The 11,100-nt window shown below is 40.7% G+C and overlaps 8 protein-coding genes across 8 annotated transcripts; 3 read left to right on the forward strand and 5 right to left on the reverse strand.

The window, feature by feature from the left end:
- Window positions 1-306: 306 nt before the first annotated feature.
- OGAPHI_003536 (uncharacterized protein) lies at window positions 307-2,136 on the forward strand (the record flags this gene model as incomplete). Its single annotated transcript, XM_046204520.1, has 1 exon — window positions 307-2,136. The coding sequence occupies one exon, from the start codon at window positions 307-309 to the stop codon at window positions 2,134-2,136; it is 1,830 nt and encodes a 609-aa protein (XP_046061670.1).
- A 5-nt stretch (window positions 2,137-2,141) lies between these two features.
- Window positions 2,142-3,299, reverse strand: OGAPHI_003537 (uncharacterized protein; the record flags this gene model as incomplete). Its single annotated transcript, XM_046204521.1, has 1 exon — window positions 2,142-3,299. The coding sequence occupies one exon, from the start codon at window positions 3,297-3,299 to the stop codon at window positions 2,142-2,144; it is 1,158 nt and encodes a 385-aa protein (XP_046061671.1).
- A 64-nt stretch (window positions 3,300-3,363) lies between these two features.
- OGAPHI_003538 (uncharacterized protein) lies at window positions 3,364-3,993 on the forward strand (the record flags this gene model as incomplete). Its single annotated transcript, XM_046204523.1, has 1 exon — window positions 3,364-3,993. The coding sequence occupies one exon, from the start codon at window positions 3,364-3,366 to the stop codon at window positions 3,991-3,993; it is 630 nt and encodes a 209-aa protein (XP_046061672.1).
- A 39-nt stretch (window positions 3,994-4,032) lies between these two features.
- OGAPHI_003539 (uncharacterized protein) lies at window positions 4,033-5,517 on the reverse strand (the record flags this gene model as incomplete). The annotated part of the gene is made up of 1 exon (XM_046204524.1): window positions 4,033-5,517. The coding sequence occupies one exon, from the start codon at window positions 5,515-5,517 to the stop codon at window positions 4,033-4,035; it is 1,485 nt and encodes a 494-aa protein (XP_046061673.1).
- A 254-nt stretch (window positions 5,518-5,771) lies between these two features.
- OGAPHI_003540 (uncharacterized protein) lies at window positions 5,772-6,275 on the reverse strand (the record flags this gene model as incomplete). The annotated part of the gene is made up of 1 exon (XM_046204525.1): window positions 5,772-6,275. The coding sequence occupies one exon, from the start codon at window positions 6,273-6,275 to the stop codon at window positions 5,772-5,774; it is 504 nt and encodes a 167-aa protein (XP_046061674.1).
- Window positions 6,276-6,566: 291 nt separating this feature from the next.
- On the reverse strand, window positions 6,567-6,972 carry OGAPHI_003541 (uncharacterized protein; the record flags this gene model as incomplete). Its single annotated transcript, XM_046204526.1, has 2 exons — window positions 6,567-6,838; window positions 6,942-6,972. The coding sequence occupies 2 exons, from the start codon at window positions 6,970-6,972 to the stop codon at window positions 6,567-6,569; spliced, it is 303 nt and encodes a 100-aa protein (XP_046061675.1).
- Window positions 6,973-7,477: 505 nt separating this feature from the next.
- Window positions 7,478-10,531, forward strand: OGAPHI_003542 (uncharacterized protein; the record flags this gene model as incomplete). Its single annotated transcript, XM_046204527.1, has 1 exon — window positions 7,478-10,531. One exon carries the CDS (start codon window positions 7,478-7,480, stop codon window positions 10,529-10,531), a length of 3,054 nt encoding a protein of 1,017 aa, XP_046061676.1.
- Window positions 10,532-10,550: 19 nt separating this feature from the next.
- On the reverse strand, window positions 10,551-11,100 carry OGAPHI_003543 (uncharacterized protein; the record flags this gene model as incomplete). Its single annotated transcript, XM_046204528.1, has 1 exon — window positions 10,551-11,100. A coding segment is annotated over one exon (550 nt), but the record flags the coding sequence as incomplete, so codon positions are not given.

An 11,100-nucleotide genomic window follows, 5' to 3' on the forward strand; every position in this document is an offset into this window, starting at 1 on the left:
ATAATGAAAAAACGTTTGGGGTAGTTCTGTATTGTGTCAAGATTTTGTTGAAGAAGTCCATTAAACTTTCTATTACAGATTCAAACACCTTATTATGCACGCTTGTTATTGATGATTTCGATCCCTTTCATCAAATAATCGCGAACTGATGATCTTGGCGATTGAAATAAAGCTCTCTCGAAACCAACCCAAGCTATCAAAAAAAATATTTCAAAAAAAATATTTTTACACAAATTTCTAGATAGATCCGAGGTACAAAGATTTATCAAAGTAAGACCAGTTTTCTCTTAGCAATTCACCGAGTAAATGCAAAAGGGACAAGACTTGTCATGGGGCTCTCTTCCCTATTCGCTTATCCCTTGGCTCCAAGAAGCATTAATTTCTTTGGGTTACACTAAGACAACACCAGTGCAAGCATCTACTATTCCAATGTTCTCCAATAACAAGGATGTCATCGTACAGGCAGTGACTGGTTCCGGTAAAACCTTATCATATGTGATTCCGATAGTTGAAAAGGTTTGTGCTTTTATCAGAAATGAATCGTCATTCAAAAAGGGTCACTTTGGGGGGTTAATAGTGTGTCCTACCAAAGAATTGGCTTTACAGATCAAGACTGTAACCGATAGCCTTCTTGAGTTTAATCCTGATGAAAGACATAAGTTGAGCTCCCAAGCTGTTGTTGGTGGAATTGGCAATGTTACTGCAGATGTTCAACTCTTTTTGAAATTTCGTCCACAAATTTTGGTTGCAACCCCCGGGAGAGCTTTGGAATTTTTACAACAAGGCTCTGTTAAAACGTCAAGTTGCCAAGTTTTTGTTTTGGATGAGGCAGATAAACTTCTGGATAGTGGTTTCTCCACCGAAGTTTCTCTCATTTCAAAGCTTTTGCCCCGCCAAAAGAGAATAGGCATGTTTTCAGCAACTATATCAACAATTGTGGATCAGGCATTTCGCATGGGTATGACCAATCCTATCCGTATAACTGTGAAGTCAGATAGCTTGGAAAGTGATATCACGCCAGCTGAGTTGAGTTTAAATTATGATATTGTTGATTCGTCTCAAAAGTTACAAAAATTGCTTCATATTCTAACAACTTTTCAATTCAAAAGGGCCATAGTGTACTTTCCAACATGTACCTGTGTCACCTATTTTTTTGCAGTATTCAACCATCTTCTAGAATGTGTCGAAAGAACCAACAGTGCTTGCAGAGCTCCGATAGTTAAATTATATTCTCTTCACGGAAAATTACACCTTGATTCACGAACAAAAACGCTCCAACAGTTTTCCGATACCAGTGAATATAAGCACATACTTTTCAGCACAGACGTTGCAGCCAGAGGTCTCGATATCCCTGACATGGATTTGGTCGTTCAAGTTGACCCACCAACTGACCCGGATGTTTTTGTGCATAGATGTGGTCGAGCCGCACGTGCAGGAAAATCTGGTTCGTCCATTCTCTTTCTAAGTCCTGGACTAGAGGAAAACTACGTTGAGTTCATGAGACTCAGAAATGTGTCTCTACGTCCGCTATCTCAACTGGAATTTAAACCAGACGATTATAACTTTGTTTATGAGCAACTTCAAAAGTGGTTGATGGTAGACCGAGGAAGGCATGACAAGGCTATCAGAGCGTTTGTTAGCTATGTCAAATGTTACTCCAAACATGTTGCTTCGTCTATTTTTCGTGTTTCCTCTCTGAATTATTGGAATCTCGCTAAATTGTTTGGCATTTTCAGGTTTCCAAAGATGCCTGAGAATAAATTCATCCATGACTTTCCAGAAGGAGGTTTGATCGATCAATCTTTCGATTTTGATAGCTACAAATATCTTAACGAGCAGAAGGAAATGGAAAGGTTGGCGGATATGAAAGATCAGGCAAAGAAGCTTGAAATTGCAGAGAGAAAAAAGCAGAAGTTGGCTCAGCAGCAGAAGAATGCGGCATGGAGTGCGCAATCCAAATCAATGAAGCATCTTTCCCCTGACTTTTCCACGAGGGCCAAACAATCACAAAAGCAGCGTTTACTGATGGATGAAGAGCTTGAAAGTGGGGAGCTTGAAAGTGATTGGAAGGAATTGATTCAAGCAAAAAAGAAGCAAAAAAGGGGGACCATCAGCAACGCGTTTGAGGGTATATAAGACTTTTATTTACAGTTCACGACTTCACGTAGATCCGAGGTATAATCGTAGTCCAGAGCGTGCTTCCAAAACTTTGATACATGTCTAGTACCCGAATCGCATGCAACAAAAACAATAGTGTCCCCTTTGTTTGCCTTGGTCAACGCTATCCTGGTTGCAGCAACCGCGTTCACGCAGCTGCTAGACCCCAAAAATAATCCTTCATTCTCGTTCAAATATCTAGCCATTTTCAAAGCTTCTTCATCCAGTACACGTTCAGCATCATCTATAAAAGGTTCACCCTTGGCAAAATTATGTGTGATTCTGTTTAAGCCAATCCCCTCAACCAATGTATCCACTTGATGGCGTCTTCGTGTACCTTCTCTTTCCACTTGATCGTACATTATACCAAATTTCACTCTATTGAACAGACCAGATCCCTGGGGATCTGCGAGAACTGATTTTATTGAAGAGCTTTTTTCTTTGAAAAACATTGAACATCCTGCCAACGTCCCACCGGTTCCTGATCCTGTAATAAAATAGTCCAGCTTGTGGTTAACTTGTTCCCATATTTCAGGAGCTGTTGTACTATAATGAATTTTCCAGTTGCAGTCATTTTCAAATTGGTCTGCAAATACCGCATTTATGTCTGAAGAACTGCTTGCTATATCTTTTGCTCCCTTCTTTGCAGCATTTACGTACTGGTCTGGGTCAACAATAGAAGCTGGCTTGACTTTCTCGATCTCTGCCCCATACATTTTCAAAAGGTTCAACTTGTCTTGGGACGTATCATTGGGCAGGCAAATGTGAGCTGTGTATCCAAAAGCTTTGCACAGCATTGCGAAAGAAATACCTGTAGATCCCGACGTCCCCTCAAAAATGATATCTCCTTTTCCACGACGAATCATACCCTTTTTTTCAAAATCTTCAATGATTGCCAATGCTATTCTATCTTTAGCGGAGCCTCCTGGGTTGCACAGCTCCATTTTTGCGTAAATCTCGCATCCAGTGGCTTCCGAAAGGCTCTTTATTCTCAAGAGAGGTGTATTTCCAATCAAGTCTGCTAAAGATCCATTTCGCTTGATCTTTTTCTCGTGGGATCTGAATGCCTTTATAGCTGGATAAATTGCAGCTGACAGCGTTAACAATAAAACAATATTGAGCGTGTGTTTGATATTGTTCATACCGAGAACGGTTTTTTTAAACAACTATCTATCTTGAGATTTTTTTATCTCCGAAGTGAATCAAATGTGGAATATTTCGCCAGGTAATTACTCTCAAGCCATTTGGATCGTCTCGCCGACAACGTATGCCATAAATATTCATCGCAGGATAGAGTCATTCTACTTGAAGTTCGACTTGACCAGGCAACTGATGTCATCGAGGTGGTCCTCTACCATTACCATTTTATTCACGTACGCATTTGTTTTCATCACTATTCGCCAACTCATACTATGGGCCGCTAATCTTTTAGGATATGAAAGGTTAGATTTGAAGGTCTTGTTTCCGGATAAGCCAGTTCATTGCTCACATGTGTATGTTTCGGTGAATATTTACAGGATGTCTCGTTCAAAACTTGAAGAGCCAACTTTGGTGTTAAGCCGTCCCGTTGTCTATTACATTGAATTTGGTCCAGACGACTACAGTGATCCGGATCTAGGTACAACACTCGGATTTCTACGTCGCAAAGTTCTTTGCCTGATGAAGGAAAGCAAAATCGTTCCACAATACGTCAGCAACCTTGATACTTTACAAACTAGTGAGTTGCAGTTTTCTAAAGGAAAAAGAACGCTTGAGGGAGACGAACAATTTTTATGCCAATTGGAGGTGAACACTGGTGACAGTATATCGTGCTTGATTCTGACAGAAACAGAGTGAATTAGGCCAATTTAAGTCAAAGGAGCACAAATTTATATTTTAGAAATCAAGTTCTTCTCTATCTGGTAATACCTTTATCGGGGAGTCGCCATTTTGTTGTCCTTCGTGTTGAATCTTATGTGATGGGACAGCATTATCAGCGGCATCTTTACTAACTTCGAGCTTGACTTTTTGATCTAGTTCCTCCTGGTACTTCTCTCTTGCTTTAACTAACCAGTTGTAGTTTCCAGCGTATATGCTGTATAATCCAAGCTCAAAATTTCGTATCACTTGTAACAATAATATCATAAGACAAAGCAATAAAACAGCTGTTATCACACCAAAAGCGACAACTGATTTTCGTCCCGGTAGATCTTGGCCGTTCGACGGATACCGCAGATAAACGCGGACAATTTTGAAAACAATAAATCCTAGACCGATTGTACAGCATGCAGAAAAAAAAGTTGATGGCAACTTCTTTTCTCTTGATGTACAAAAGTCTGCTCCAAAAACCACCAAAAAAGATAGAACCAATGCTGCTATTGTCAACCCAAATTCTGCGTCAGATTTGTTTGGAGCGATGATAACAGACTGTAAGAAGTAGCCTGGTGCAAAAAATAATGCCAGTAGAAGGGCATCTCTGTGCAAGTTGAACACTGTATTTGCATAAATCATTTTTCTATTGTTACCAACAGCTTCACCTGTGAATTGCTGAAATTTGTCTTTCAGTTTATATCCTATGGCTGATTGTACAAGACATGCAAGGCTCGCAATCACTATAACGGCAATCGAGAGTCCTTTGATTTTCCTTGTTGCTTGTTCAACACCTGATTGAAACGCGTCTGTGGTTGATGTGAAAAGTTGATTATATGTGTTGAAACTTGTAATTGTCGTAGTGATTTCGTTATATTGGATTCCAGAGTAAATGGCCATGGCTGCGAGAAACAAAACAGAAGACATCAGATGGTAAACATTTCTAGTATAAAGGACAATTAAAGTCATTATCACAAGATAGAGTTCAGCATAAATGTAAAGGGCCAGGTAAGCACCCATTGCGTACCTTTTTTGTTTCAAAAAAGATCTGTAGTATCCGTAAACCGCAAGTATTGGATTGTAATCGTTGGTACCAGTAGCTAATAACTTGAATCTATCCATAAAAAGCCCACAAATTGCGCACTCAATTGCGAGGGTTATAATTGCAGAAAGGCATGACAAAATTAAGAAAAGCTTGATCCAGGTATCGTCATTATCAACGACGTTCTCCCTGAACTTTCTCCAAAAAGTTCTTTCCAATTCTTTTTCCAAATTGCGTTCTTTAGGATCATCAAATGCCATGTTTTTCTCTGGTGCGTTGAGACCAGTGAAGGAGTAATTATCTACCGATCCTCTAACGTTAAAAGAGCTCCCCCTGTTCGAGTTCGACCTGGATCTCGATCCCGAACGTGAGGTAGATATGGAGCTATGTCCCGATCCTAATAAAGATCTACTTCTTGATCTATTTGATCGAGCCTGACTGCTACTTCTTATTCCTATCAACGAATTCATTGGTTATGAAAGAGCGATCGTTTTAGATTTGAAGTAGAAAACGAAAAGCATTTTTATTATTTACTTCAAAATCAGCTTATTACGTAATATAATACCTGAGGCAGTGAGTAAAGAGTTTTAAGAGATTCGAAGTTACATGACTAACTTGAAAATTCAAGAGTTATCGTTGGGATTGAAAAATGAAATCGTAAGGACTAGGCTCTTTCTCAAGCTAAAAAATGACGACTCTTTCATGATACGGAAATTGCGTATATTCATTTCCTTAGCTCGTTGTAGTTTGAAACCCTTGTCTTCCTTACCTTAGAAGCATTTCTGCGCGTGCCCCTCTGTAGACTATTCGTGAACCTAGTCATTGGATCCTCACTTCGCAAATCATTATTTTTCTTTTGTTTCCCATCCAGATATTGCGCATTGGAAACATCGGTTGGCTTTTTGTTTTTTAGTCGACTTGAATTGTGAGAAGCGGGTCGTAACTTGTTCAAGTAATCCTGGGCTGTATCTCCGGAGTTGCGAATATTGCTGGGTTCACTACTCCTCGTGTGAGAATTGTTCTCTTCGTACATCCACCTGATCTCTGGCAAAGAATTGTCAGTGATAGAGTCGTTGAACGGCTCTCGGCTCCTTTGACCAACAGATGAATCAAGTGCTGATTGCTTTTTGCGTTTCGACAAAAGATCTTGTTCTTTTTCCCATACTTTTTCTCTATTTTTCACAAGCTTAGGGTTCCATGACTTTTTAAGATTCAAGTCAGAAGACATCGAGTTACTTATCGTATCAAGAAAACAAACAAATATTATTTTTGTGCATGATAAAGTATCAGAAAAGATGCTTGACACCTCATTAGTAAACAAGTTATTTAGAAGAAGTGTGAACATTCCTAAATAAGACATGTAATGTAAAGGACAGTGTTTACCAAAAAAGAAGAGGGCATGAAATAATATCAATAGCAATGAATTATCAATATAAAAATCAAAGTAATTTGAGTCACAAAGAGTCGCGATGTTGGTGGCTTTATAGCTTCGCAACTTTGACGGGAGTCGACACATTGTCTAGAATCCGTGGATCTTGATGTTCTTCTTTTGAAGTCCTAGCTGCTGAATAAGAAATTCCATAACTTTCAGTCTTTGGTCTCCCTGTAATTGAATGACCTCACCTAAATCATCATCCTTGACAATATTTCCGTTACAGGCAAAGTCTTTTTTCAGAACTTTCAATATTCTTTTCAAATCGTATTCTTCTGGGACCCCCTGAACTGTTGTTAATGTTTTTCTACCATTTCTTTGTTGAATCCGAATATGAATATAGTTTGTTGGTTGAGTTTCTGCGTCACCAGTGTCTGCAAAAGGATCTACAAGTAAAAGTTAGAATACGAATGGCAACGCTCCAGAAATGAAATCATATCCTGGATACAACATCATACATACCAAACGACTTCAAGTTTTCAATGGAGCTCATAAATTTGAATTAGTAAATAGTTGTCAAATGGATTCTTGTTAAAATTATCAAAAAATTTGCGGTGGTAACTTTTCAATAATTATGGTATTATTTAGCTTGTTCATAATAAAGACTCTCGTCGGTTTTCAAACACAATTTTCAAAGATGAACGACAATCGAATAACAACTGTTCCAAGTTAATCTTCCAAGAAACGGCTTTAAAATACAGCCATGTTCTATCTACCCAAAGAACCGAGTTTTGTAGTCTGATAGGTAGAAGATGTGCAGTAATTAAGTAGCATTATATAATACGATGTCAAGAGCCAGACTACGAAAAATGAGTAGGAATAAGTACTAGCTATTTGGTAGTTTGGAAAAAGGAACCAGCCTTGTTTTGAGCCCCGCAAATTTCCGGGCGAAGTCAGACCTATGTCTAAAAACTAGATTTACTATTTTACGGTCAATCCAAATATCGAACAATATTTTCGAATTATCTATATCATAATTGAGAGTAACCTTTACGACAATGTTGGGTTTCGGTAACCGTTCAGATTCTGATATCCAAACAAGTTTGAAAAAGGCTTGTTCTTCCGATGAGGTAGCCCCTAAGAGAAAACACGTCAGAGCATGTATTTTGTACACATGGGATCATAAATCTTCGCGGGAGTTTTGGCACGTCCTGAAACTTCTGCCAATCCAGTCTGATGAAGTTCAGCTCTTCAAGGCATTGATTGTGATACATAAGGTTTTACAAGAGGGACACCCTTCTTGCTTGATTGGAGGTTATAAAAATATTAGCTGGATTGAAAGCATTGGACGCTTCTCGGCTAGCTCCGGTTTGAAAGGTTATGGCCCTTTGATCAAAGAGTATGTCTTTTATGTGATTCAAAAACTGCATTTCCATCATGATCATAGAGGTTTCAATGGAATGTTCGAGTACGAAGAGTATGTTTCTCTTCGGGCCGTCAGCGATCCCAACGAAGGATTTGAATCTATTTTGGACTTGCTTTCATTACAGGATTCGCTAGATGGCGTTCAGAGAGTGATATTCTCTTCGGTGCAACGTAACAGGGATTCTGAGTGTATCATCAGCGCTTTGGTTCCATTGATTGCGGAATCTTACGGTATCTACAAGTTTTTGATTTCCATGTTGAGGGCAATGTATAGATCATCTCAGTCTGATGATGTTATTGCTCCTCTGAAAGACAAGTTCGATGTTCAACATAGGCGACTATACGATTTTTATGCAGATTGTTCGACTATCAAGTACTTATCAACATTGGTCAGCATTCCAAAGATTCCTCCAACTCCACCAAGCCTGATGGTCGATTCCAATGAGCCAAATACTGAGAGCTCCATTTTGGATAACGGATTGAAGGAGAAGGATCAACGAGAGTCGACCCCTGTGAATAGGATATCTGTTCAACCTACAGGTGTTGTCGTCGACACCTATTCCAAACAGCAAGAACAATTTGAAGAACAGCAAAGGCTGGCTGAGGAAAGGAAGCGTTCGGAGCTTCTACAGCAGCAAATGATGCAGCATGAGCAAGCCCAGTATTGGGAGGAGCAACAGAGACAACAAGCTCTGTCCCAGGAGTTGGCAAGGCAGCAATTAATTTCAGATCAGTCTCAACGTCAGGCTCAAGGAAAACTGGCACAGCTTGAACAAGATCTTCTTGCTCTTGGTGGCCAGCATGAAAGAGATCAGTTGATTTTGGAACAGTATGATCAGAGAGTTAAAGCGTTGGAAAACGAAATCGGCTTAATCAGTCAAACTAGCGAGGAGCAGGTCACAGCCAAGTCTCAACAATGTTCTTATTTGCAAGAACAAGTGACATATTGGCGAAATAAGTATGAATCTTTGGCCAAATTATATTCTCAGCTTAGACAGGAGCATTTGGGATTATTGAATAAGTTCAAGACAGCTCAACAAAAGGCGGCATCAGCACAGGAGTCTGTCGAAAAACGTGAGAAGTTGGAGAAAGAAATGAAAGCTAAAAACATTGAACTTGCCGATCTTATCAAAGAGAGAGATAGGGCTCGTTTGAACCTGGAGAGACTGAAAGGTAATGACTCAGAACAGCTCCTCGTTTTGGAGTCTAAAATTAGAGACTTAGAAGATCAGTTAAAGGCTGTGAACGAAACAAATGCTAAGAATCTTCAAGCTATTTTTTCGCGACACCAGAAGGAACTAGAGGATGTTAGACAAAATAGGTCAAGCGAAGATCAGAATGGGGACCCACAATTGGAACTTCAAATAATGCAACAGGCTATGGAGGACACGATGCAGGAGCTTGCAGAGCAACAGAAGGAAGCACAAATTCATGTGCTCCAGCGTATGCGTTCTTTGTTTGACACACTTTTGAAGTTGAGTATAGACCGAGTGCATGGATTTGCATTTGAACTGGAATCTCCTGGCTTCATAGGATCGAGAAACATTACGGCAGAGTATGTCGGAACCATGCTTGAAAAGGCTTCCCATCTCAGCACACAGTTTGCAACTAGTATGACTGATTACATTGGAGACGAGATGCAAGGGGAGAGTGAAACGGTGGTGATAAGAAGCCTGATGGAATTCACAAATTCTATCGAGGACGTCTTCTCATCGGTCAAAGGTATGCTGAATGATAGAAAGGACGATGTTCAGGATGTCCTTGTTGAGGGATCAAAAGATCTGGCCAACATGATCGAGCTATTCTTTGAAGCTTTGTTCTCAGAGAATCTTGAGCCTCTTCAACCAGAGGACAAGACAGATAAGGTTATAAATGGAAACATCAACGTCCAGGAGATCATTCAAAGTCTCATGGAGATTGTTGAGGTATTCCGGGACCCAGTGCTCGGATCGGGTACATCTACACAGGAATTGGACTCCTTACTTGATCGGGAGCTTGCAAACACTCAGAGTGCAATTGAAGATGCAGCAGCTTTGCTGGCAGATATGTCTTCGAGGAGCAAGCTAGAGATAAAGGATGGCAACGTCTTAGAGGTTAACGAGTCGATCATCTCCTGTTCTAGTGGGATCATAAACGCCGTCAGGATACTTCTTCAGTCTTGTATTGAAGCACAGGATGACATCGTTGCAAAAGGAAAAGGAACCATGTCTAGAGCCTTGTTTTACAAAAAGAACAATAGGTGGACTGAGGGCTTGATTTCGGCAGCTAAGCAAGTTGCATATGCTACAGGAGTCCTTATCAGAATAGCAGATGGCGTATTAGCTGGAAGGAATTCCAGTGAGGAACTAATTGTGGCCTCAAATGAGGTGGCCGCCTCCACTGCTCAGCTAGTCTCATCTTCGCGTGTTAAGTCGGACTACATGTCGAAGAGTCATCAGAAGTTGGAAGCCGCTTCCAAAGAGGTTAACTCCTGCTGTAAAGCACTGGTGGCTAAAGTCAGTAGCCTGCTTCACACTAAAGAGTTTCAAAACTCAGTCGACTATTCCAAATTGACCTCACATGAAAATCGTACTGCTGAGATGGAGCAACAGGTCGAAATCCTCAAGCTCGAAGGAGCTCTTTCTTTGGCCAGAAAGAGGCTGGGGGAAATTAGGAAGTTTAGCTATAGAGAAGATGCTGAAGACTAGATCTACTCATTGTATATTACTAGGTTTTGTTCTTACTTCTAGCTCGCTTATTGGTAAACCACACTCTGACTTGCTGAGTGCTCAGTCCACATCGTAGTGCAATACGTTCTCTTTCTCTTGAATTCGGGAACTGTTTCACACGGAAAACATTCTCCAGCACTCTTTTGCTCGTCTCTCCGATGTGTCCTTTCCTCCTCCTCTTGGCTCCAACGAGGCCCTGGAAATCTTTAGTGTGCAAGTTCTGATACCTTTCACCAGTGTGCCCCTCCAGTTCCGTTTGAATCGTCGCGTGTTCCAAGGCGAAGCCACAACTCTCGTATGCCGACACAGGCTTGGGCCTCTCAATTGCCTGTAATGCTTGAACCCAGGTCTCTTTCTGGGTTTCGTACAACCTCCCTAGATTACTCAGCACTTCAGCTCCAACGTCCATTCCTTGTAACACTGCAGCCTCTGAATCCCGAGCCTCTTCAATGATACGGAGCCCTCCTGCCACAAGCCCTTTGCTTAGCAGCTCCTCCGTCTTTTCGGTTTCTCTCTCTTCCGTCTGTGCCCCTGACGGAGATTGGCCA

This window comes from Ogataea philodendri (genome assembly GCF_020536065.1).
Source record: "Ogataea philodendri strain CBS6075 chromosome Unknown scaffold19, whole genome shotgun sequence".
Classification (NCBI taxonomy): Eukaryota; Fungi; Ascomycota; class Pichiomycetes; order Pichiales; family Pichiaceae; genus Ogataea; species Ogataea philodendri.